The 23,182-nt window shown below is 48.3% G+C and overlaps 1 protein-coding gene across 1 annotated transcript in view; it reads left to right on the forward strand.

Annotated features, from left to right (window-relative positions):
* Positions 1-483: 483 nt before the first annotated feature.
* The window catches only part of LOC129846214 (G protein-coupled receptor kinase 6-like), a gene marked incomplete at its 3' end in the record, with an annotated part of 75,167 nt that continues 52,468 nt past the window's right edge, over positions 484-23,182 (forward strand). Inside the window, exon 1 of the mRNA XM_055914216.1 lies at positions 484-908. Coding sequence (XP_055770191.1) covers positions 857-908 — 52 coding nt within the window. The remainder of the gene's footprint in view (positions 909-23,182) is intronic.

Here is a 23,182-nt window from a genome sequence, read left to right on the forward strand (position 1 = left end):
AAGGGCTTTATAAATACATTTAATTGATTTATTGATTGATAGCCTGAAATGTCTTCATGGTTGGGAAGATTGGGAACCTATTTGTGCTAGCTGAAGCCAACTTCATAAAATTGCGACAGATGTAGGGTCTTAATTAGATCACCCTGTTGCAGGAGGACTATCCTGCAAAGCAACAAAGGTTAACCTTGTAATGTATTTAAGGTTAAAAAGTCTTCTGAAGTTTGAACATTTCCATTAAGAAAAATGTATCAATCCCCACAAACATTTTCATTCATTATAATCCACATTTCCTATTGCTGCAGGATTATTTTCCTGCTGTAGCAAACTGGCTCAAATTAAAATCTTACACATGTAGGTGGCTATTAGTATTACAGAGAAACAACAAAAATAAACACACCATTGTTTTTTATACAGGACAAATATGGAGGGGGCAAGTGCCCCTGTGCCCCCCTATGTGCATGACGCCTCTGGGGAGGGGAGGGAACGAACGAAGCTGAGAGCCGAGCAGGAAGGAAAATTAACGAATGCAGGAGAGGCTTTGAATGCTAACAAGCGTTATAGCTTTAACTACAGTAGTAGCCGCCGTTGTTTAGCCTAAAAGGTGAAGAGGTTTTTTTTTGTGTGTGCCGAAAACATTAAACGATGGAGTCGGCGAACTAGTAGTCCAACACGATTGCAAAAGCCCCCACTACCTGGTAATCCCGCCGAATTTGGAGAGCAAGTGAAGGCTATGCGCCAGCTGCAGAATTCACCATCATCATCATCATCGGAGCCGCTACCTTCATCTTTTCAGTTGAAGTGAAATGTATTGCCTAGTCTGTATGGGAGACGGATCTTACACGTACTGACCATTACCATGGAGATAGAGAATATAGTCGCCAACACGGTGCTGCTGAAGGCGAGAGAAGGTAAGACATTGTACTGAAACGACGACATTACATGGTTAACGTACTGGGGGGGGGAAACATGTCGAGAGAGAGAGAGAGAGGGCGAAACGGGGGATAATCATAACAAAGCAAGGCTCCGTTTTTTGGGGGGCTATCGCTTGGATTGTGTTCTACACACTTTTCTCTCGACACCCCCCCATCTCTCTCTCTTTTCTCTCTCTAGATCTATTTCTCTCCCTACGCAGTGGTTTTCCCATCGTCTTGACTGGCTGACTATGAGGGGAAACGTATACAGCGTTGTGTTAAACTGTAGCCTGCCTACTTGTTCATCACTGTAACTCTCTAGTCACATAATATTACAAGCAATATCCAGGCCTGATCGATACAACGATCGGGTTGAGTTTCGCAGCATCAATAATAACGATGATCGATTGGGCTATTATCTCTGTTTTGATATTGGAATCGTGTTTCTAATGACTATCTGAACGGAAACGGTGGATATGGCGGTAGGCTACTGTAGTAGTAACAGCAGATCAACGGATAGGTTGATATGACGGTATGCTAGTAGCAACATATCAACGGATAGGTGGATATGACCGTAGGCTAGTAGCAACAGCAGATCGTTTTTGTAGTATAGGCGACACAGTCTTGAAATGTCCTGTAGCAACCTGTTTCCTATTCCATTGCCTGATAGAACAGGCGATCGACTTGATACGTTAGCGATATTTTGCATATGGCTTTCGCTGGATCTCATGTCTGCTTAATGCGGTTCAAATGTGTGTAGTCCGTGTGTCACATTATTTGACGCAGATATGTTTAAGCCACTGCATTGCAACCCTGCCAAAGAGAAGGGTACCCGCTCCGTGTGTTTTCCCCCTAGACGGAGACCGGGAGCTCTGGGTTTTTCTCGGGCCTGGGTAAAGCGGACGCGGCCAAGTCGCACACAGTGTACCCCCCAAGTGTGTGCCATTGACATGGGGAAGGGGCACAACTCAAGCCGCAGGCCTGAGAACTACGGCAAAAACATATCGGACTAATACGACAAGTGGTCGATTGTCTTTCTGTCGTCAGGTTTGATTGAAAGAGTGAAAGGAAGATGTGTGTGTTTATCCTGGTGGACCCCCTCAAATACAACTCTGGAACTCGAAACCAGTTCCAATGCTTTTTACATTTGATTTATTATGTCCCCCTCTAATTAGGGATTTAGACCTTGGACACCAGGTGGGTGAAATGAATGACCGGGTAGAACAGAACTAGCAGGCTCCGGACCTCGTAGGGTCGGGATATCCAAAGTCGGTGCACGTTTTTTTGTTATTGTTGTCCTAGCACTACACCGCGGATTCAAATAGTTAAGAACTAATCATCAAGCTTTGATACTTTGAATCCGCTGTGTAGTTTTCGGGCAACAACAAACAAAACGTGCACCGACTTTTTGGGAAACGCTCTCGTAGGATAAGAGTTGAATATCCCCTGGTTGTAGAGGATATGGTTATAAGATGGACAGAGAGGATGTCGTTAGTTTGTTGTCAGTACAGCGGTGAGGGGAGAAGGGACTAAGCTACATTGTATCTTCTGTTGGGGGGGGGTTGTGTTACATTTAATAAATATGGTTTCTTATCACGTGTGCGGCTTGGCTTGCTAATTGTAGAATAGAGAGAAGTGCAACAATGTAAAACAACATTTGGACAGCGGACGTCACAATGTGGTACAAGCCTTTAATCATCTTTGATTTGACCAACGTACGTGTGTCATAATACACAGAATTCTATTAAGTTACGCTCTGCACGCACGGAACACAGAACATTACCTAGTCAGCGTCTGTACGCAACCCACATCAACGTCACAATCTAAGGGTTAATAGGTCAAACGGTGAACTCTAGTTGCGTTCACACAGGCCCTGTTAAACATGTCTACTGTAACGTAGCCTCGTGTTGTTAAACCCTTTACGCGTTTTTTTTTTACCGGAATAAATATCAAAAGCATAAACATGGTAGCAGTAGAAAGGGAACACTTTGGAGATTTATAGGAACGTTATTAGATCGAAGTTTAGGACACAACAGTTCACCTGACACAAGACTGAATCCAAAAACATTACACTGTTGATTTTATGTGCATTTTACATTTACTGTACGTTTTCGCTGCGTTTTTTTGATAACGAAATGTGAAAAATACGTTTCGATACATTCAGTAACATGAGAATATTCCTGGTACATGTGGGGTAGGTGCAACATAAAACAATGGGAAAGGGGGGGATTCCTGGTACATGTGGGGTAGGTGCAACATAAAACAATGGGAAAGGGGGGGATTCCTGGTACATGTGGGGTAGGTGCAACATAAAACAATGGGAAAGGGGGGATTCCTGGTACATGTGGGGTAGGTGCAACATAAAACAATGGGAAATGGGGGGATTCCTGGTACATGTGGGGTAGGTGCAACATAAAACAATGGGAAAGGGGGGGATTCCTGGTACATGTGGGGTAGGTGCAACATAAAACAATGGGAAAGGGGGGGATTCCTGGTACATGTGGGGTAGGTGCAACATAAAACAATGGGAAAGGGGGATTCCTGGTACATGTGGGGTAGGTGCAACATAAAACAATGGGAAAGGGGGGGATTCCTGGTACATGTGGGGTAGGTGCAACATAAAACAATGGGAAAGGGGGGGATTCCTGGTACATGTGGGGTAGGTGCAACATAAAGCAATGGGAAAGGGGGGGGATTCCTGGTACATGTGGGGTACTAACATCAAGGCGGTGGCCCGTTCCTGTAGGTTCATGCTCTACAACATCCGCAGAGTACGACCCTGCCTCACACAGGAAGCGGCGCAGGTCCTAATCCAGGCACTTGTCATCTCCCGTCTGGATTACTGCAACTCGCTGTTGGCTGGGCTCCCTGCCTGTGCCATTAAACCCCTACAACTCATCCAGAACGCCGCAGCCCGTCTGGTGTTCAACCTTCCCAAGTTCTCTCACGTCACCCCGCTCCTCCGCTCTCTCCACTGGCTTCCAGTTGAAGCTCGCATCCGCTACAAGACCATGGTGCTTGCCTACGGAGCTGTGAGGGGAACGGCACCTCAGTACCTTCAGGCTCTGATCAGGCCCTACACCCAAACAAGGGCACTGCGTTCATCCACCTCTGGCCTGCTCGCCTCCCTACCACTGAGGAAGTACAGTTCCCGCTCAGCCCAGTCAAAACTGTTCGCTGCTCTGGCACCCCAATGGTGGAACAAACTCCCTCACGACGCCAGGACAGCGGAGTCAATCACCACCTTCCGGAGACACCTGAAACCCCACCTCTTCAAGGAATACCTAGGATAGGATAAAGCAATCCTTCTGCCCCCCCCCCCCCCCCCCCCCTTAAAAGATCTAGATGCACTATTGTAAAGTGGCTGTTCCACTGGATGTCATTAGGTGAATGCACCAATTTGTAAGTCGCTCTGGATAAGAGCGTCTGCTAAATGACTTAAATGTAATGTTAAATGGGTAGGTGCAACATAAAACAATGGGAAAGGGGGGGATTCCTGGTACATGTGGGGTAGGTGCAACATAAAACAATGGGAAAGGGGGGGATTCCTGGTACATGTGGGGTAGGTACAACATAAAGCAATGGGAAAGGGGGGGGGATTCCTGGTACATGTGGGGTAGGTGCAACATAAAACAATGGGAAAGGGGGGGATTCCTGGAACGTGTGGGGTAGGTGCAACATAAAACAATGGGAAAGGGGGGGATTCCTGGAACATGTGGGGTAGGTGCAACATAAAACAATGGGAAAGGGGGGGGGGATTCCTGGAACATGTGGGGTAGGTGCAACATAAAGCAATGGGAAAGGGGGGGATTCCTGGAACATGTGGGGTAGGTGCAACATAAAACAATGGGAAAGGGGGGGATTCCTGGAACATGTGGGGTAGGTGCAACATAAAGCAATGGGAAAGGGGGGGATTCCTGGTCAGTTGTACAACTGACACGTGTCTTCTACATTTAACCCAACCCCTCTGAATCGGAGAGGTGCGGAGGGCTGCCTTAATCCACATCCACGTGAGTGAGAGGACTAACTGGTGACGCCAAGTGGCCTCACACCTCTCCAGACTGTGGGTTTCAGTGAGAGGACTAACTGGTGTCTCCAAGTGGCCTCACACCTCTCCAGACTGTGGGTTTCAGTGAGAGGACTAACTGGTGTCTCCAAGTGGCCTCACACCTCTCCAGACTGTGGGTTTCAGTGAGAGGACTAACTGGTGTCTCCAAGTGGACACACACCTCTCCAGACTGTGGGTTTCAGTGAGAGGACTAACTGGTGTCTCCAAGTGGCCTCACACCTCTCCAGACTGTGGGTTTCAGTGAGAGGACTAACTGGTGTCTCCAAGTGGCCTCACACCTCTCCAGACTGTGGGTTTCAGTGAGAGGACTAACTGGTGTCTCCAAGTGGCCTCACACCTCTCCAGACTGTGGGTTTCAGTGAGAGGACTAACTGGTGTCTCCAAGTGGACACACACCTCTCCAGACTGTGGGTTTGAGTGAGAGGACTAACTGGTGTCTCCAAGTGGCCTCACACCTCTCCAGACTGTGGGTTTCAGTGAGAGGACTAACTGGTGTCTCCAAGTGGCCTCACACCTCTCCAAAGTGTGCACAGTCCCTAAGCAATTTCAATGCACTTGTATGGCTCAAAGAAGAGTCTTCAACTACAAGGTCATTTTTTTTAGCTCTCTTGGCTGTGCTGTTCAGGAACTAGAGTTGACACCCTGGTAGTCGTTTCATTAGGAACACAACCCTGCATCTCCGCCATCACACCATTACTGTTGGTGTTAACTCATTACAAAAATAAACAGACCCATTTTATAAATCACATTCTGGGTCAGGTGGGCCTGATTTTGAATGCATGTTCTCTTGCCAACATGACCAGCTAAGTTATTAAACACAGTCTTAACAGTGTTAGGTGACCAGCTAAGTTATTAAACACAGTCTTAACAGTGTTAGGTGACCAGCTAAGTTATTAAACACAGTCTTAACAGTGTTAGGTGACCAGCTAAGTTATTAAACACAGTCTTAACAGTGTTAGGTGACCAGCTAAGTTATTAAACACAGTCTTAACAGTGTTAGGTGACCAGCTAAGTTATTAAACACAGTCTTAACAGTGTTAGGTGACCAGCTAAGTTATTAAACACAGTCTTAACAGTGTTAGGTGACCAGCTAAGTTATTAAACACAGTCTTAACAGTGTTAGGCTTTCACAAAGGTAATTCAGAGAAACGGAGCGTAATTCTGGTGCGTATAGAAAGGAGTAGTGAATGCACTCAGTAGACAGACTCTGTTCAGAACAACCCAGGATATGATGTCATGAATGTATTCAGGTGCACTCAGTAGCCAGACTCTGTTCAGAACAACCCAGGATATGATGTCATGAATGGATTCAGGTGCACTCAGTAGACAGACTCTGTTCAGAACCACCCAGGATATGATGTCATGAATGTATTCAGGTGCACTCAGTAGCCAGACTCTGTTCAGAACAACCCAGGATATGATGTCATAAATGTATTCAGGTGCACTCAGTAGACAGACTCTGTTCAGAACAACCCAGGATATGATGTCATGAATGTATTCAGGTGCACTCAGTAGCCAGACTCTGTTCAGAACAACCCAGGATATGATGTCGGGTCATGGACATTTGGACTCATGGGTGTTTGGCTTGTATGACATCAAAGCAGTATTTCTTATAATCCTCAATGTCTCATATCTCTCTCTCTCTCTGTCTCTCTCTCTCTCAGTCTCTCAGTCTCTCAGTCTCTCTGTCTCTCTGTCTCTCTGTCTCTCTGTCTCTGTCTCTCTGTCTCTCTCTCTGTCTCTCTCTCTGTCTCTCTCTCTGTCTCTCTCTCTCTGTGTGTGTGTGTGTGTAGACACCCCTTGAAATGAGTAGATTCAGCTATTTCAGCCACACACATTACTGACAGATGTATAAGATCGAGCACACCGCCATGCAATCTCCATAAACAAACATTATAAGTAGAATGGCCTTATTTGAAGAGCTCAGTGACTTTCAACATGGCACCGTCATAGGATGCCACCTTTCCAAGTCAGATGGTCAACATTCTGCCCTGCTAGAGCTCCCCCCGGTCAACTGTAAGTGCTGTTATTGTGAAGTGGCAACATCTAGGAGCAACAACGGCTTAGCCGCAAAGTGGTAGACCACACGAGCTCACAGAACGGGACCACCGAGGTGCTGAAGCGCGTAGAGTGTAAAAATCATCTGTCCTCGGTTGCAACACTCACTACCGAGTTACAAACGGCCTCTGGAAACAACATCAGCACAAGAACTGTTCGTCGGGAGCTTCATGAAATGGGTTTCCATGGCCGAGCAGCCGCACACAAGCCTAAAATCACCAAGCGCAATGCCAAACGCCAACTGGAGTGGTGTAAAGCTCGCCGCCATTGGACTCTGGAGCAGTGGAAACGCGTTCTCTGGAGTGATGAATCACGTTTCACTATCTGGCAGTCTGACGGACGAATCTGGGTTTCAAATCAAATTTTATTTGGCGGATGCCAAGAGTACGCTACCTGCCCCAATGCACAGTGCCAACTGTAAAGTTTGGTGGAGTAGAAATAATGGTCTGGGGATGTTTTTCATGGTTCCAGGGAAGGGACATCTTAACGCTTCAGCATACAATGACATTCTAGGCGATTCTGTGCTTCCAACTTTGTGGCAATAGTTTGGGGAAGGCCCTTTCCTGTTGCAATATGACAATGCCCCCGTTTACAAAGTGAGGTCCATACAGAAATGGTTTGTCGAGACCGGTGCACAGAGCCCTGACCTCAACCCCATCGAACACCTTTGGGATGAATTGGAACCCCACTGTGAGCCAGGCCTAATCGCCCAACATCAGTGCCCAACCTCACTAATGCTCTTGTAGCTGAATGGAAGCAAGTCCACGCAGCAATGTTCCAACATCTAGTGGAAAGCCTTCCCCAGAAGACTGGAGGCTGTTATAGCAGCAAAGGGGGACGACCAACTCCATATTAATGCCCATGATTTTGGAATGAGCTGTTGGAAGAGCAGGTGTCCACATACTTTTGGTCATGTAGTGTATCTGGTTAGATGTTTCCTCCTTCTGTGAAACAGTCTCAGTAATGACCAAGGCTGCGGTCCAAGCACTTAAAAGACACACCCTCGTCCACTCACCCTCACCTTATGCCCTTGGGGGAATCCCCGTCGCCATCTTGGAAGGGGGTCCAAATGATTAGCCAAGCAAGGGAAGTTTACAACGTAAGCCCCTCAGCCCTCGTTTTTAGTCGAGTTTGCGAGTGTACAATTCTGTTCACTCCGGAGCCTGAACTTCCCCATAATTCAGTTTGTGACGATTGTATATCCGCTAAGAAAAGTCTGCGAAAACTTAAAAACAACAGCAATGGAGAGGTCAACATACGTAAGTGTAAGTAAAAAACAAATGCAAATAAGTTATAAATTGTGCTACTAATGCACATGACGGCACAAATACGTCTCGTTAAAGAGTAAACATGTTTTTGTTTGGTTATCTTTTGGAAATTGTAGAAATAAAACATTTTCGTTCTTCAGAAGGTCCAGCTAGGCAGGCTAATGTTAGTTAGTTCGAATTAATTTGCAAGCTATCATACAGTAGGCGTAATACTAATAATTATATAGTTAATATAAGTAGACATGCGATCATAATTGATTGTAGCGCATATAAAGCACCCACAAGCCACCGGTGGCTGAAAACACAATCATCGCGGGATGAACGAGCAGCGAATTTTCGGGCAAGAGCGGTCCATTTAAAAAAATAATAAAAAATCATTCCCTCCTCCCTCGCCCCTTGCCCTGCAAGTGTATACTCATCAGACGCCATCCGAAGTGTCCACTTAATTTGAGGGTTGAGGGGATAGGGTGTGTCCTTTAAAAAATAAATAAATTGAACCACAGCCCAAGTCTATGAGCATCATATCTGGTTAATGTCCTCTCCTTCTGTGAACCAGTCTCAGTATGAGTCATATCTGGTTAATGTCCTCTCCTTCTGTGAAACAGTCTCAGAATGAGTCATATCTGGTTAGATGTCCTCTCCTTCTGTGAAACAGTCTCAGTATGAGTCATATCTGGTTAATGTCCTCTCCTTCTGTGAAACAGTCTCAGTATGAGTCATATCTGGTTAGATGTCCTCTCCTTCTGTGAAACAGTCTCAGTATGAGTCATATCTGGTTAATGTCCTCTCCTTCTGTGAAACAGTCTCAGTATGAGTCATATCTGGTTAATGTCCTCTCCTTCTGTGAAACAGTCTCAGTATGAGTCATATCTGGTTAGATGTCCTCTCCTTCTGTGAAACAGTCTCAGTATGAGTCATATCTGGTTAGATGTCCTCTCCTTCTGTGAAACAGTCTCAGTATGAGTCATATCTGGTTAATGTCCTCTCCTTCTGTGAAACAGTCTCAGAATGAGTCATATCTGGTTAGATGTCCTCTCCTTCTGTGAAACAGTCTCAGTATGAGTCATATCTGGTTAATGTCCTCTCCTTCTGTGAAACAGTCTCAGTATGAGTCATATCTGGTTAGATGTCCTCTCCTTCTGTGAAACAGTCTCAGTATGAGTCATATCTGGTTAATGTCCTCTCCTTCTGTGAAACAGTCTCAGTATGAGTCATATCTGGTTAATGTCCTCTCCTTCTGTGAAACAGTCTCAGTATGAGTCATATCTGGTTAGATGTCCTCTCCTTCTGTGAAACAGTCTCAGTATGAGTCATATCTGGTTAGATGTCCTCTCCTTCTGTGAAACAGTCTCAGTATGAGTCATATCTGGTTAGATGTCCTCTCCTTCTGTGAACCAGTCTCAGTATGAGTCATATCTGGTTAATGTCCTCTCCTTCTGTGAAACAGTCTCAGTATGAGTCATATCTGGTTAATGTCCTCTCCTTCTGTGAAACAGTCTCAGAATGAGTCATATCTGGTTAGATGTCCTCTCCTTCTGTGAAACAGTCTCAGTATGAGTCATATCTGGTTAATGTCCTCTCCTTCTGTGAAACAGTCTCAGTATGAGTCATATCTGGTTAATGTCCTCTCCTTCTGTGAAACAGTCTCAGAATGAGTCATATCTGGTTAGATGTCCTCTCCTTCTGTGAAACAGTCTCAGTATGAGTCATATCTGGTTAATGTCCTCTCCTTCTGTGAAACAGTCTCAGTATGAGTCATATCTGGTTAGATGTCCTCTCCTTCTGTGAAACAGTCTCAGTATGAGTCATATCTGGTTAGATGTCCTCTCCTTCTGTGAAACAGTCTCAGTATGAGTCATATCTGGTTAGATGTCCTCTCCTTCTGTGAAACAGTCTCAGTATGAGTCATATCTGGTTAATGTCCTCTCCTTCTGTGAAATAGTCTCAGTATGAGTCATATCTGGTTAATGTCCTCTCCTTCTGTGAAACAGTCTCAGTATGAGTCATATCTGGTTAGATGTCCTCTCCTTCTGTGAAACAGTCTCAGTATGAGTCATATCTGGTTAGATGTCCTCTCCTTCTGTGAAACAGTCTCAGTATGAGTGTCATATCTGGTTAGATGTCCTCTCCTTCTGTGAAACAGTCTCAGTATGAGGTCATATCTGGTTAATGTCCTCTCCTTCTGTGAAACAAGAAGATTCTTGACTGACTGACAATCAACCACGTGGTATGTTCCCATCACAAGGGCATGTGTCTGAAATCGCACCCTATTCCCTATAGTGTGCACTACTTTTGACCAGAGTTGGCACCCTATTCCCTATAGTGTGCACTACTTTTGACCAGAGTTGTCACCCTAATCCCTATAGTGTGCACTACTTTTGACCAGAGTTGGCACCCTATTCCCTATAGTGTGCACTACTTTTGACCAAGGACCCTGCTCTATAAAGGACACAGGGTGCCATTTTTAGGACGCTGGCGAGTCAGTCAACCGCGTTGGTTTTCTCACAAGGTGTCAGGGGTGTCGTCCGTCGGGTCTGTAGTGCACCGCCGGTTTCAACAATAACAACCCACACCCTCAAGGGGAAGTGGTTTCAGGGATGTGGAGATGTTCTCAGCTTTGAGATAATGGGTTATTTCCCATATGCCACTAGGCTTGGGGCCGGTATCCAGATTGTCATACTGACCTTTTTGCCATACTGGGGGATGTTAGGGTAATATTGCCACTGTTTGTAATTAAAGCGATGCTCTGCCTTCTTTTAACAGCACTATCAACAAGGCAGGTCCTACAGGCCCTAGTTTCTACCTTCTTAACAGCACTATCAACAAGGCAGGTCCTACAGGCCCTAGTTTCTACCTTCTTAACAGCACTATCAACAAGGCAGGTCCTACAGGCCCTAGTTTCTACCTTCTTAACAGCACTATCAACAAGGCAGGTCCTACAGGCCCTAGTTTCTACCTTCTTAACAGCACTATCAACAAGGCAGGTCCTACAGGCCCTAGTTTCTACCTTCTTACCAGCACTATCAACAAGGCAGGTTCCACAGGCCCTAGTTCATACCTTCTTAACAGCACTATCAACAAGGCAGGTCCTACAGGCCCTAGTTTCTACCTTCTTAACAACACTATCAACAAGGCAGGTCCTACAGGCCCTAGTTTCTACCTTCTTAACAGCACTATCAACAAGGCAGGTCCTACAGGCCCTAGTTTCTACCTTCTTAACAACACTATCAACAAGGCAGGTCCTACAGGCCCTAGTTTCTGGCTCAGAACAGTGCAGCACGGCTGGCCCTATAAAAAGTACACGGCCCTTTAAAAGTACACGGCCCTTTAAAAGTACACGGCCCTTTAAAAGTACACGGCCCTTTAAAAGTACACGGCCCTTTAAAAGTACACGGAGAGCTAACATTAATGACATTCATGTCAATCTCTCATGGCTCAAAGTGGAATAGAGATTGACTTCATCACTACTTGTTTTTGTAAGTGTTGACAAGCTGAATGTACCGAGCTGTCTGTTTAAACTACTAGCACACAGCTCAGACACCCATGACTACCCCACAAGACATGCCACCAGAGGTCTGTTTAAACTACTAGCACACAGCTCAGACACCCATGACTACCCCACAAGACATGCCACCAGAGGTCTCTTCACAGTCACAGGAAGAGACGCATGAACACACTCACTAGCACACACAGTCTACACACACGTTGTTGTATGGTGGTGTTATACATTTAGTATGGTGTAACAATGTTACATGATGCACTGGTTTATCTATACGTAAGTTCTTTTAAATGTGTTTGGACCCCAGGAAGAGGGAAAGGAAAATGGGGGGGGATACTCAGTCAGTTGTCCAACTGAATGTATTCAACTGAAATGTGTCTTCCGTATTTAACCCCTCTGAGTCAGAGTAGCTGCTGCCTTGGCAGGAACTAATGGGGATCCATAATAAACCCCAGGAAGAGTAGCTGCTGCCTTGGCAGGAACTAATGGGGATCCATAATAAACCCCAGGAAGAGTAGCTGCTGCCTTGACAGGAACTAATGTGGATCCATAATAAACCCCAGGAAGAGTAGCTGCTGCCTTGGCAGGAACTAATGGGGATCCATAATAAACCCCAGGAAGAGTAGCTGCTGCCTTGACAGGAACTAATGGGGATCCATAATATACCCCAGGAAGAGTAGCTGCTGCCTTGGCAGGAACTAATGGGGATCCATAATAAACCCCAGGAAGAGTAGCTGCTGCCTTGTCAGGAACTAATGGGGATCCATAATAAACCCCAGGAAGAGTAGCTGCTGCCTTGGCAGGAACTAATGGGGATCCATAATAAACCCCAGGAAGAGTAGCTGCTGCCTTGGCAGGAACTAATGGGGATCCATAATAAACCCCAGGAAGAGTAGCTGCTGCCTTGGCAGGAACTAATGGTGATCCATAATAAACCCCAGGAAGAGTAGCTGCTGCCTTGGCAGGAACTAATGGGGATCCATAATAAACCCCCAGGAAGAGTATCTGCTGCCTTGGCATGATTCATAATAAATACCAATACAAAACACAAGGGGTGCTGTTATTGAAACTCCACTGAGGCTCTTTAATCCGAAGGTTAGCAATGCTAAATACATGGAAAATCCCATAGAGAATGCTAACCAAATGCTAATTAGCGCAATACGAACATTTTATGGTCTCTGACCTAAACTATACAAGTAACTCCAAAATGCTACTGGCAGTTTGCTGCACAGAACACAATGCTACTGGCAGTTTGCTGCACACAACACAATGCTACTGGCAGTCTGCTGCACACAACACAATGCTACTGGCAGTTTGCTGCACACAACACAATGCTCCTGGCAGTTTGCTGCACACAACACAATGCTACTGGCAGTTTGCTGCACACAACACAATGCTACTGGCAGTTTGCTGCACAGAACACAATGCTACTGGCAGTTTGCTGCACAGAACACAATGCTACTGGCAGTCTGCTGCACACAACACAATGCTACTGGCAGTTTGCTGCACACAACACAATGCTACTGGCAGTTTGCTGCACACAACACAATGCTACTGGCAGTTTGCTGCACAGAACACAATGCTACTGGCAGTTTGCTGCACGAAACAAATATTAGACAGCATTACTCTTGATCCAGGAAGGGACTCCCTGCTGTTACCAAGCGAAGCTTGATTTTGTAAGAGGCTAACCACTGGAAGAGGCTAACCACTGGAAGAGGCTAACCACTGGAAGAGGCTAACCACTGGAAGAGGCTAACCACTGGAAGAGGCTAACCACTGGAAGAGGCTAACCACTGGAAGAGGCTAACCACTGGAAGAGGCTAACTAGTTACTAAATTAGCGAACCGAATGCACAACTGCAGAGTGTTTATCACATTCTAGACAGTTAACTGCTAACTATTAAGTTATCTAGCTGGCAATGTTGTTGTTGTTGTGAATTCCATAAGGTAACTAGCTCACCAGGAGCGTGCTGTGACTCACAAGGCTCCGGTCTCTTGTCGACGTCGTCGTGTGCTTGTAAACAAAACATCACGTGACTGGGGACCACCGTGAAGCTTCACGATGAAACGTGTGACATGGTGAAATGACGAAGAACACCATCTGCTTTATCTTCTAAGGTTTTTCCACAAGTTGACTGCAGGTATTTCATTAAATAGTAGCTAGACATATTCAAAAAAAAAAAAATAAATGTCCTGTGGCTTTTTCCAAATACCCCGGTATACAGTATACTGCCCAAGCCTATATGGCACCCTATTCCCTATATAGTGCACTACTTTTGACCAAAGTCCTATGGGTCCTGGTCAAAAGCTGTGCCCTGTATAGGGTGCCATTTGGGACTCAACCATTGTCATTATTGCCGCTTGTTTGACCTCAACTTGTAGTTCCTATGGTTCATTCTGGTTTCAATCGCCCGTATCTGCCTCCCTGCCTATAAAGAGTTCAAACGTCTTTCTATTGGTTTCTGTTGACCGTTTCTATTGTCTGAGGACCAGGATATTGCTTTTAGGGAACCTATCTGCCCCACCTGTAGAATATTCTAGGGGAAACACTGATGGGCCTGTTCAGTGTACCTCATCATCCAAATATTGATTTAAAATACTATAGTATACATCCACTGTGTGTGTGTGTGTGTGTGTGTGTGTGTGTGTGTGTGTGTGTGTGTGTGTGTGTGTGTGTGTGTGTGTGTGTGTGTGTGTGTGTGTGTGTGTGTGTGTGTTGAAGCAGTACTAGTTCTGTGACATGACAACTTACTCAGAAAGGTAACGACACACTTTCATCTCGTCCTGTTAGACCAGGGGGTCTTTACCTCGTCCTGTTAGACCAGGGGGTCTTTACCTCGTCCTGTTAGACCAGGGGGTCTTTACCTCGTCCTGTTAGACCAGGGGGGCTTTACCTCGTCCTGTTAGACCAGGGGGGCTTTACCTCGTCCTGTTAGACCAGGGGGTCTTTACCTCGTCCTGTTAGACCAGGGGGTCTTTACCTCGTCCTGTTAGACCAGGGGGTCTTTACCTCGTCCTGTTAGACCAGGGGGTCTTTACCTCGTCCTGTTAGACCAGGGGGTCTTTACCTCGTCCTGTTAGACCAGGGGGTCTTTACCTCGTCCTGTTAAACCAGGGGGTCTTTACCTCGTCCTGTTAGACCAGGGGGTCTTTACCTCGTCCTGTTAGACCAGGGGGTCTTTACCTCGTCCTGTTAGACCAGGGGGTCTTTACCTCGTCCTGTTAGACCAGGGGGTCTTTACCTCGTCCTGTTAGACCAGGGGGTCTTTACCTCGTCCTGTTAGACCAGGGGGTCTTTACCTCGTCCTGTTAGACCAGGGGGTCTTTACCTCGTCCTGTTAGACCAGGGGGTCTTTACCTCGTCCTGTTAGACCAGGGGGTCTTTACCTCGTCCTGTTAGACCAGGGGGTCTTTACCTCGTCCTGTTAGACCAGGGGGTCTTTACCTCGTCCTGTTACACCAGGGGGTCTTTACCTCGTCCTGTTAGACCAGGGGGTCTTTACCTCGTCCTGTTAGACCAGGGGTTCTTTACCTCGTCCTGTCAGACCAGGGGGTCTTTACCTCGTCCTGTTAGACCGGGGGGTCTTTACCTCGTCCTGTTAGACCGGGGGGTCTTTACCTCGTCCTGTTAGACCGGGGGGTCTTTACCTCGTCCTGTTAGACCGGGGGGTTTTTACCTCGTCCTGTTAGACCGGGGGGTCTTTACCTCGTCCTGTTAGACCGGGGGGTCTTTACCTCGTCCTGTTAGACCGGGGGGTCTTTACCTCGTCCTGTTAGACCGGGGGGTCTTTACCTCGTCCTGTTAGACCGGGGGGTCTTTACCTCGTCCTGTTAGACCGGGGGGTCTTTACCTCGTCCTGTTAGACCGGGGGGTCTTTACCTCGTCCTGTTAGACCGGGGGGTCTTTACCTCGTCCTGTTAGACCGGGGGGTCTTTACCTCGTCCTGTTAGACCGGGGGGTCTTTACCTCGTCCTGTTAGACCGGGGGGTCTTTACCTCGGCCTGTTAGACCGGGGGTCTTTACCTCGGCCTGTTAGACCAGGGGGTCTTTACCTCCTCCTGTTAGACCAGGGGGTCTTTACCTCGTCCTGTTAGACCAGGGGGTCTTTACCTCGTCCTGTTAGACCAGGGGGTCTTTACCTCTGGGCCTCAGTAGCGTATCTCTTAGTATGTATCCCAAATGGCACCCTATGTGCACTGTATAGGGCATAAGATGGCATTTTGGGATACACACTTATATTCTGTGATTCATAACTGACACTTGGCCATTCATTCATTCATTCATTCTTTCTTTCTTTGAAAGACTTGCCTCTGGTGATAAGGGTAAACTTGTCCTAGATCTGTGGTTATAACAACAGTAATTAACATAGTAATAACCGTGACGACCCTGGATCAGAGGGGACCAGGGCTGACCCAACTTCCTGCCAGGCTAGACGATTAGAGAAAAACACACACACACACACACACACACACACAGAAAGACAGACAGACCCTTGTAGGAAGCTATCGCTAGCTATCTTGGTGGAACAGTCTTTGTGTCTGCACATCTGGGTGGTACTTGGCAGTGGTGGAAAGTACTTTCAAGTATTTTTACTAAAGTATTTTTTGTTGGTATCTGTACTTTACTATTTATATTTTTGACAACTTTTACTTCACTACATTCCTAAAGAAAATAATGTACTTTTTACACCTTACATTTTCCTTGACACTCAAAAGTACTGGTTACATTTTGAATGCTCAGCAGGACAGGAAATTGTCCAATTCACATACTTATCAAGAGAACATCCCTGGTCATCCCTACTGCCTCTGATCTGGAGGACTCACTAAACACCATGCTTAGTAAATGATGTCTGAGTGTTGGAATGTGCCCCTGGATATCCATACATTAAAAACATTGTGTCGTCTGGTTTGCTTATTATAAGGAATAAAACATTATTTATACTTTTGATACTCAAGTACATTTAAAATCAAATACTTTTACTCAAGTAGTATTTTCCTGGTGACTTTTACTTTTGTCATTTTCTATTAAGGTATCTTTACTTTTACTCAAGTTTGACAATTGGGTACTTTTTCCACCCCTGGTGCTTGGAGGGGGAGGGGTCTGTGTACTGCTTGGAGGGGGAGGGTTCTGTGTACTGCTTGGAGGGGTCTGTGTAGTGCTTGGAGGGGGAGGGTTCTGTGTAGTGCTTGGAGGGGTCTGTGTAGTGCTTGGAGGGGGAGGGGTCTGTGTAGTGCTTGGAGGGGGAGGGGGGATCTGTGTAGTGCACAGAGGGGGAGGGGGGATCTGTGTAGTGCACAGAGGGGGAGGGGGGATCTGTGTAGTGTACAGAGGGGGGGGGGGATCTGTGTAGTGTACAGAGGGGGGATCTGTGTAGTGCACAGAGGGGGAGGGGGGATCTGTGTAGTGTACAGAGGGGGAGGGGGGATCTGTGTAGTGCACAGAGGGGGATCTGTGTAGTGTACAGAGGGGGAGGGGGGATCTGTGTAGTGCACAGAGGGGGAGGGGGGATCTGTGTAGTGCACAGAGGGGGAGGGGGGATCTGTGTAGTGCACAGAGGGGGAGGGGGGATCTGTGTAGTGTACAGAGGGGGAGGGGGGATCTGTGTAGTGTACAGAGGGGGGATCTGTGTAGTGCACAGAGGGGGAGGGGGGATCTGTGTAGTGTACAGAGGGGGAGGGGGGATCTGTGTAGTGCACAGAGGGGGATCTGTGTAGTGTACAGAGGGGAGGGGGATCTGTGTAGTGTACAGAGGGGAGGGGGATCTGTGTAGTGTACAGAGGGGAGGGGGATCTGTGTAGTGTACAGAGGGGGAGGGGGGATCTGTGTAGTGCACAGAGGGGGAGGGGGGATCTGTGTAGTGCACAGAGGGGGAGGGGGGATCTGTGTAGTGCACAGAGGGGGAGGGGGGATCTGTGTAGTGCACAGAGGGGGAGGGGGATCTGTGTAGTGTACAGAGGGGGAGGGGGGATCTGTGTAGTGTACAGAGGGGGGATCTGTGTAGTGTACAGAGGGGGGATCTGTGTAGTGTACAGAGGGGGGATCTGTGTAGTGTACAGAGGGGGGATCTGTATAGTGTACAGAGGGGGAGGGGGATCTGTATAGTGTACAGAGGGGGAGGGGGATCTGTATAGTGTACAGAGGGGGAGGGGGGATCTGTGTAGTGTACAGAGGGGGAGGGGGGATCTGTGTAGTGTACAGAGGGGGAGGGGGGATCTGTGTAGTGTACAGAGGGGGGATCTGTGTAGTGTACAGAGGGGGGATCTGTGTAGTGTACAGAGGGGGGATCTGTGTAGTGTACAGAGGGGGGATCTGTGTAGTGTACAGAGGGGGGATCTGTGTAGTGTACAGAGGGGGGATCTGTGTAGTGTACAGAGGGGGGATCTGTGTAGTGTACAGAGGGGGGATCTGTATAGTGTACAGAGGGGGAGGGGGATCTGTATAGTGTACAGAGGGGGAGGGGGATCTGTATAGTGTACAGAGGGGGAGGGGGATCTGTATAGTGTACAGAGGGGGAGGGGGATCTGTGTAGTGCACGGAGGGGGGATCTGTGTAGTGTACAGAGGGGGGATCTGTGTAGTGTACAGAGGGGAGGGGGGATCTGTGTAGTGTACAGAGGGGAGGGGGATCTGTGTAGTGCACAGAGGGGAGGGGGATCTGTGTAGTGCACGGAGGGGGGATCTGTGTAGTGCACGGAGGGGGGATCTGTGTAGTACTTGGAGGGGGATCTGTGTAGTGCACGGAGGGGGGATCTGTGTAGTACTTGGAGGGGGGATCTGTGTAGTACTTGGAGGGGGATCTGTGTAGTGCACGGAGGGGGGATCTGTGTAGTACTTGGAGGGGGATCTGTGTAGTGCACGGAGGGGGGATCTGTGTAGTGCACGGAGGGGGGATCTGTGTAGTACTTGGAGGGGGGATCTGTGTAGTGCACGGAGGGGTCTGGGTGTCTGCACAGCTGAGTGATGTTGTAAAACACTTCACATCTCAAAATATATTTTTATATAAAAAAACAAACATTATTAGGCCTGTATCTGGATCGGAAAAAATAACAGACCGCGTCCCCCTACTCCCTTCCTATAGGCCCTGGTCAAAAGTAGTGCACTACATAGGGACTAGAGTCATTTGGGGGACGCTCAAGCCATTTAAACACAGTACAGTATAATAACAGCATGCCAGATGGTCGCTTTTACAAATAGACTCTAAAACATTTAATAAGCTAGCTGGCAGAGCCAACCTTGGGATGTTCACACAATGTTAAAATATGCCCATTTAGGCCGAGTCAGCCAAGACGCTAACCTAGCTGCATAGCCTAGCTGCTAATGCTACATTCGCATCGCATGTGGTTGGCGCTAGCGGTAGCCGCTAACGCTACATACGCAACAGATGTGGTTGGAGTTAGTGGTAGCCGCTAATGCTAAATACACAACAGATGTGGTTGGAGCTAGCGGTAGCTGCTTAACGCTACATACGCAACACATGCGTCACAGTTCCCCAGTCACAGCCCATTTTGTGGGTCTAATAACTGTAGGAAGGGAACCACACGAAGGGAGCCGTCACAAAGCAGTGCGTTTTACAGGCGTCATTCACAGGAAACACCCTACTGTACACACACACACACACACACACACACACACACACACACACACACACACACACACACACACACACACACACACACACACACACACACACACACACACACACACGTTGAGAACAAGTGTTAGCTAGCCTAAGACTGCAAGGCTAATAAATGCAGGCTAACACCACAGCCAGGGTCCTGTTCATTAGGTCATGCAAGGGAAATGTTTTAAATAGTGTTTCTTATTGGACAGGTCCAGGAAGTTCCCACCCTGTTTTTGTACCTTCTGGTGCCTCTGGAACACGACCCAGTCACGCAGTGTTATCTGAGGGAAGACTTCTGAGAAGGTGTCTAACCCGGGTCTCTCACGGGAGAAGTGTCTAACCCGGGTCTCTCACGGGAGAGGTGGCTAACCCGGGTCTCTCACGGGAGAAGGTGTCTAACCCGGGTCTCTCACGGGAGAAGGTGTCTAACCCGGGTCTCTCACGGGAGAAGGTGTCTAACCCGGGTCTCTCACGGGAGAAGGTGTCTAACCCGGGTCTCTCACGGGAGAAGGTGTCTAACCCGGGTCTCTAACGGGAGAAGGTGTCTAACCCGGGTCTCTCACGGGAGAAGGTGTCTAACCAGGGTCTCTCACGGGAGAAGGTGACTAACCCGGGTCTCTCACGGGAGAAATGTCTAACCCGGGTCTCTCACGGAAGAAATGTCTAACCCGGGTCTCTCGTTGCCAAACCCACTGGCTCCAGGTCATCTACAAGTCTCTGCTAGGTAAAGTCACCCCTTATCTCAGCTCACTGGTCACCATAGCAGCACGCACCTGTAGCACCCACCTGTAGCACGCGCTCCAGCAGATATATCTTTCTGGTCACACCCAAAGCCAATTCTTCCTTTGGCCACATTTCCTTCCAGTTCTCTGCTTCCAATGACTGGAACGAACTGCAAAAATCACTGAAGCTGGAGACTCATATCTCCCTCACTAGCTTTCAGCACCAGCTGTCAGAGCAGCTCACAGATCACTGCACCTGTACATAGCCCATCTGTAAACAGCCCATCCAACTACCTCATCCCCATACTGTATTTATTTATTTATCTTGCTCCTTTGCACCCCAGTATCTCTACTTGCACATTCTTCTTCTGCACATTCTACCATTCCAGTGTTTATTTGCTATATTTTAATTACCTGCCACCGTGGCCTTTTTATTGCCTTACCTCCCTTACCTCATTTGCACACTGTATATAGACTTTTCTACCGTATTATTGATTGTACGTTTGTTTATGTGTAACTCTGTGTTGTTGTATGTGTCGAACTGCTATGCTTTATCTTGGCCAGGTCGCATTTGTAAATGAGAACTTGTTCTCAACTAGACTACCTGGTTAAATAAAGGTGAAATGAAAAAAATACAGGAGCCTGCCTCAGGTCCTCTGTAGGAGCCTACCTCAGGGCCACTACAGAGGCATATAGGAGCCTGCCTCAGGGCCACTACAGAGGCATACAGGAGCCTGCCTCAGGGCCTCTGTAGGAGCCTGCCTCAGGGCCACCACAGAGGCATACAGGAGCCTGCCTCAGGGCCTCTGTAGGAGCCTACCTCAGGGCCACTACAGAGGCATACAGGAGCCTGCCTCATGGCCTCTGTAGGAGCCTGCTTCAGGGCCTCTACAGAGGCATATAGGAGCCTGCCTCAGGGCCACTACAGAGGCATATAGGAGCCTGCCTCAGGGCCACTACAGAAGTATATAGGAGCCTGCCTCAGGGCCACTACAGAGGCATATAGGAGCCTGCCTCAGGGCCACCACAGAGGCATATAGGAGCCTGCCTCAGGGCCACCACAGAGGCATATAGGAGCCTGCCTCAGGGCCACCACAGAGGCATATAGGAGCCTGCCTCAGGGCCACTACAGAGGCATATAGGAGCCTGCCTCAGGGCCACCACAGAGGCATATAGGAGCCTGCCTCAGGGCCACTACAGAGGCATATAGGAGCCTGCCTCAGGGCCACCACATAGGCATATAGGAGCCTGCTATATTGGTGGTGTTGGTGTTGATAATGAGGGACGTGGAACGACCTCAACATGAGGTTAGACCGTTACAGTGGGTTAACTGCCTTGTTCAGGGGAACAGTGGGTTAACTACCTTGTTCAGGGGAACAGTGGGTTAACTGCCTTGTTCAGGGGAACAGTGGGTTAACTGCCTTGTTCAGGGGAACGGTGGGTCAACTGCCTTGTTTAGGGGAACAGTGGGTTAACTGCCTTGTTCAGGGGAACGGTGGGTTAACTGCCTTGTTCAGGGGAACGGTGGGTTAACTGCCTTGTTCAGGGGAACAGTGGGTTAACTGCCTTGTTCAGGGGAACAGTGGGTTAACTGCCTTGTTCAGGGGAACAGTGGGTTAACTGCCTTGTTCAGGGGAACAGTGGGTTAACTGCCTTGTTCAGGGGAACGGTGGGTTAACTGCCTTGTTCAGGGGAACAGTGGGTTAACTGCCTTGTTCAGGGGCAGAACGACAGATTTTTACCTTGTCAGCTCGGAGATTCAATCCAGCAACCTTTCAGGTTACTAGTCCAACGCTCTAACCACTAGGCTACCTGCCATCCCATAATGGAGTCATGACATAAGTGGAATAAAGGACAGTCACTATTCCTGTTGTGTTCAGTAGTAACTAAAACGCTCGCTGCTTAGTAATGACCACAGTGTTACGTAACAACATGCCAATCAAATGTTGCCTCAAAAGTAATTAGTTTTATGACACAGTTTAATATGAAATGTGTGACATGGTTTCAGAAGGTGTGTGTGTGACAGTGTGTGTGTGACAGTGTGTGACAGTGTGTGTGACATGGTTTCAGAAGGTGTGTGTGTGACAGTGTGTGTGACATGGTTTCAGAAGGTGTGTGTGTGTGTGTGTGGCAGTGTGTGTAGATGAGTTGGGTCTCTGATAGGAAGTGAACCCGTCAGACTAAACCTACTACCTCCAGATTCTCTCTCCCATCCTCCACTTTCCCTTTCTGTCTCTGTTCTCTCTCCTTCCCTCCCTCCCCCCTCTCTCTCTGTCTCTCGCCTTCCCTCCCCCCTCTCTCTCTGTCTCTCGCCTTCCCTCTTTCTCTCTCTCTCGCCTTCCCTCCCCCCTCTCTCTCTGTCTCTCGCCTTCCCTCCCCCTCTCTCTCTGTCTCTCGCCTTCCCTCCCCCCTCTCTCTCTGTCTCTCGCCTTCCCTCCCCCCTCTCTCTCTGTCTCGCGCCTTCCCTCCCCCCTCTCTCTCTGTCTCTCGCCTTCCCTCCCCCCTCTCTCTCTCTGTCTCTCGCCTTCCCTCCCCCCTCTCTCTCTGTCTCTCGCCTTCCCTCCCCCCTCTCTCTCTGTCTCTCGCCTTCCCTCCCCCCTCTCTCTCGGTCTCTCGCCTTCCCTCCCCCCTCTCTCTGTGTCTCTCGCCTTCCCTCCCCCCTCTCTCTCTGTCTCTCGCCTTCCCTCCCCCCTCTCTCTCTGTCTCTCGCCTTCCCTCCCCCCTCTCTCTCTGTCTCTCGCCTTCCCTCCCCCCTCTCTCTCTGTCTCTCGCCTTCCCTCCCCCCTCTCTCTCTGTCTCTCGCCTTCCCTCCCCCCTCTCTCTCGGTCCCTCGCCTTCCCTCCCCCCTCTCTCTCTCGGTCTCTCGCCTTCCCTCCCCCCTCTCTCTCGGTCTCTCGTCTTCCCTCCCCCCTCTCTCTTTGTCTCTCGCCTTCCCTCCCCCCTCTCTCTCGGTCTCTCGCCTTCCCTCCCCCCTCTCTCTCGGTCTCTCGCCTTCCCTCCCCCCTCTCTCTCTGTCTCTCGCCTTCCCTCCCCCC

The sequence above is a fragment of the Salvelinus fontinalis genome, unplaced genomic scaffold, assembly GCF_029448725.1.
Source record: "Salvelinus fontinalis isolate EN_2023a unplaced genomic scaffold, ASM2944872v1 scaffold_0480, whole genome shotgun sequence".
Taxonomy (NCBI): domain Eukaryota; kingdom Metazoa; phylum Chordata; class Actinopteri; order Salmoniformes; family Salmonidae; genus Salvelinus; species Salvelinus fontinalis.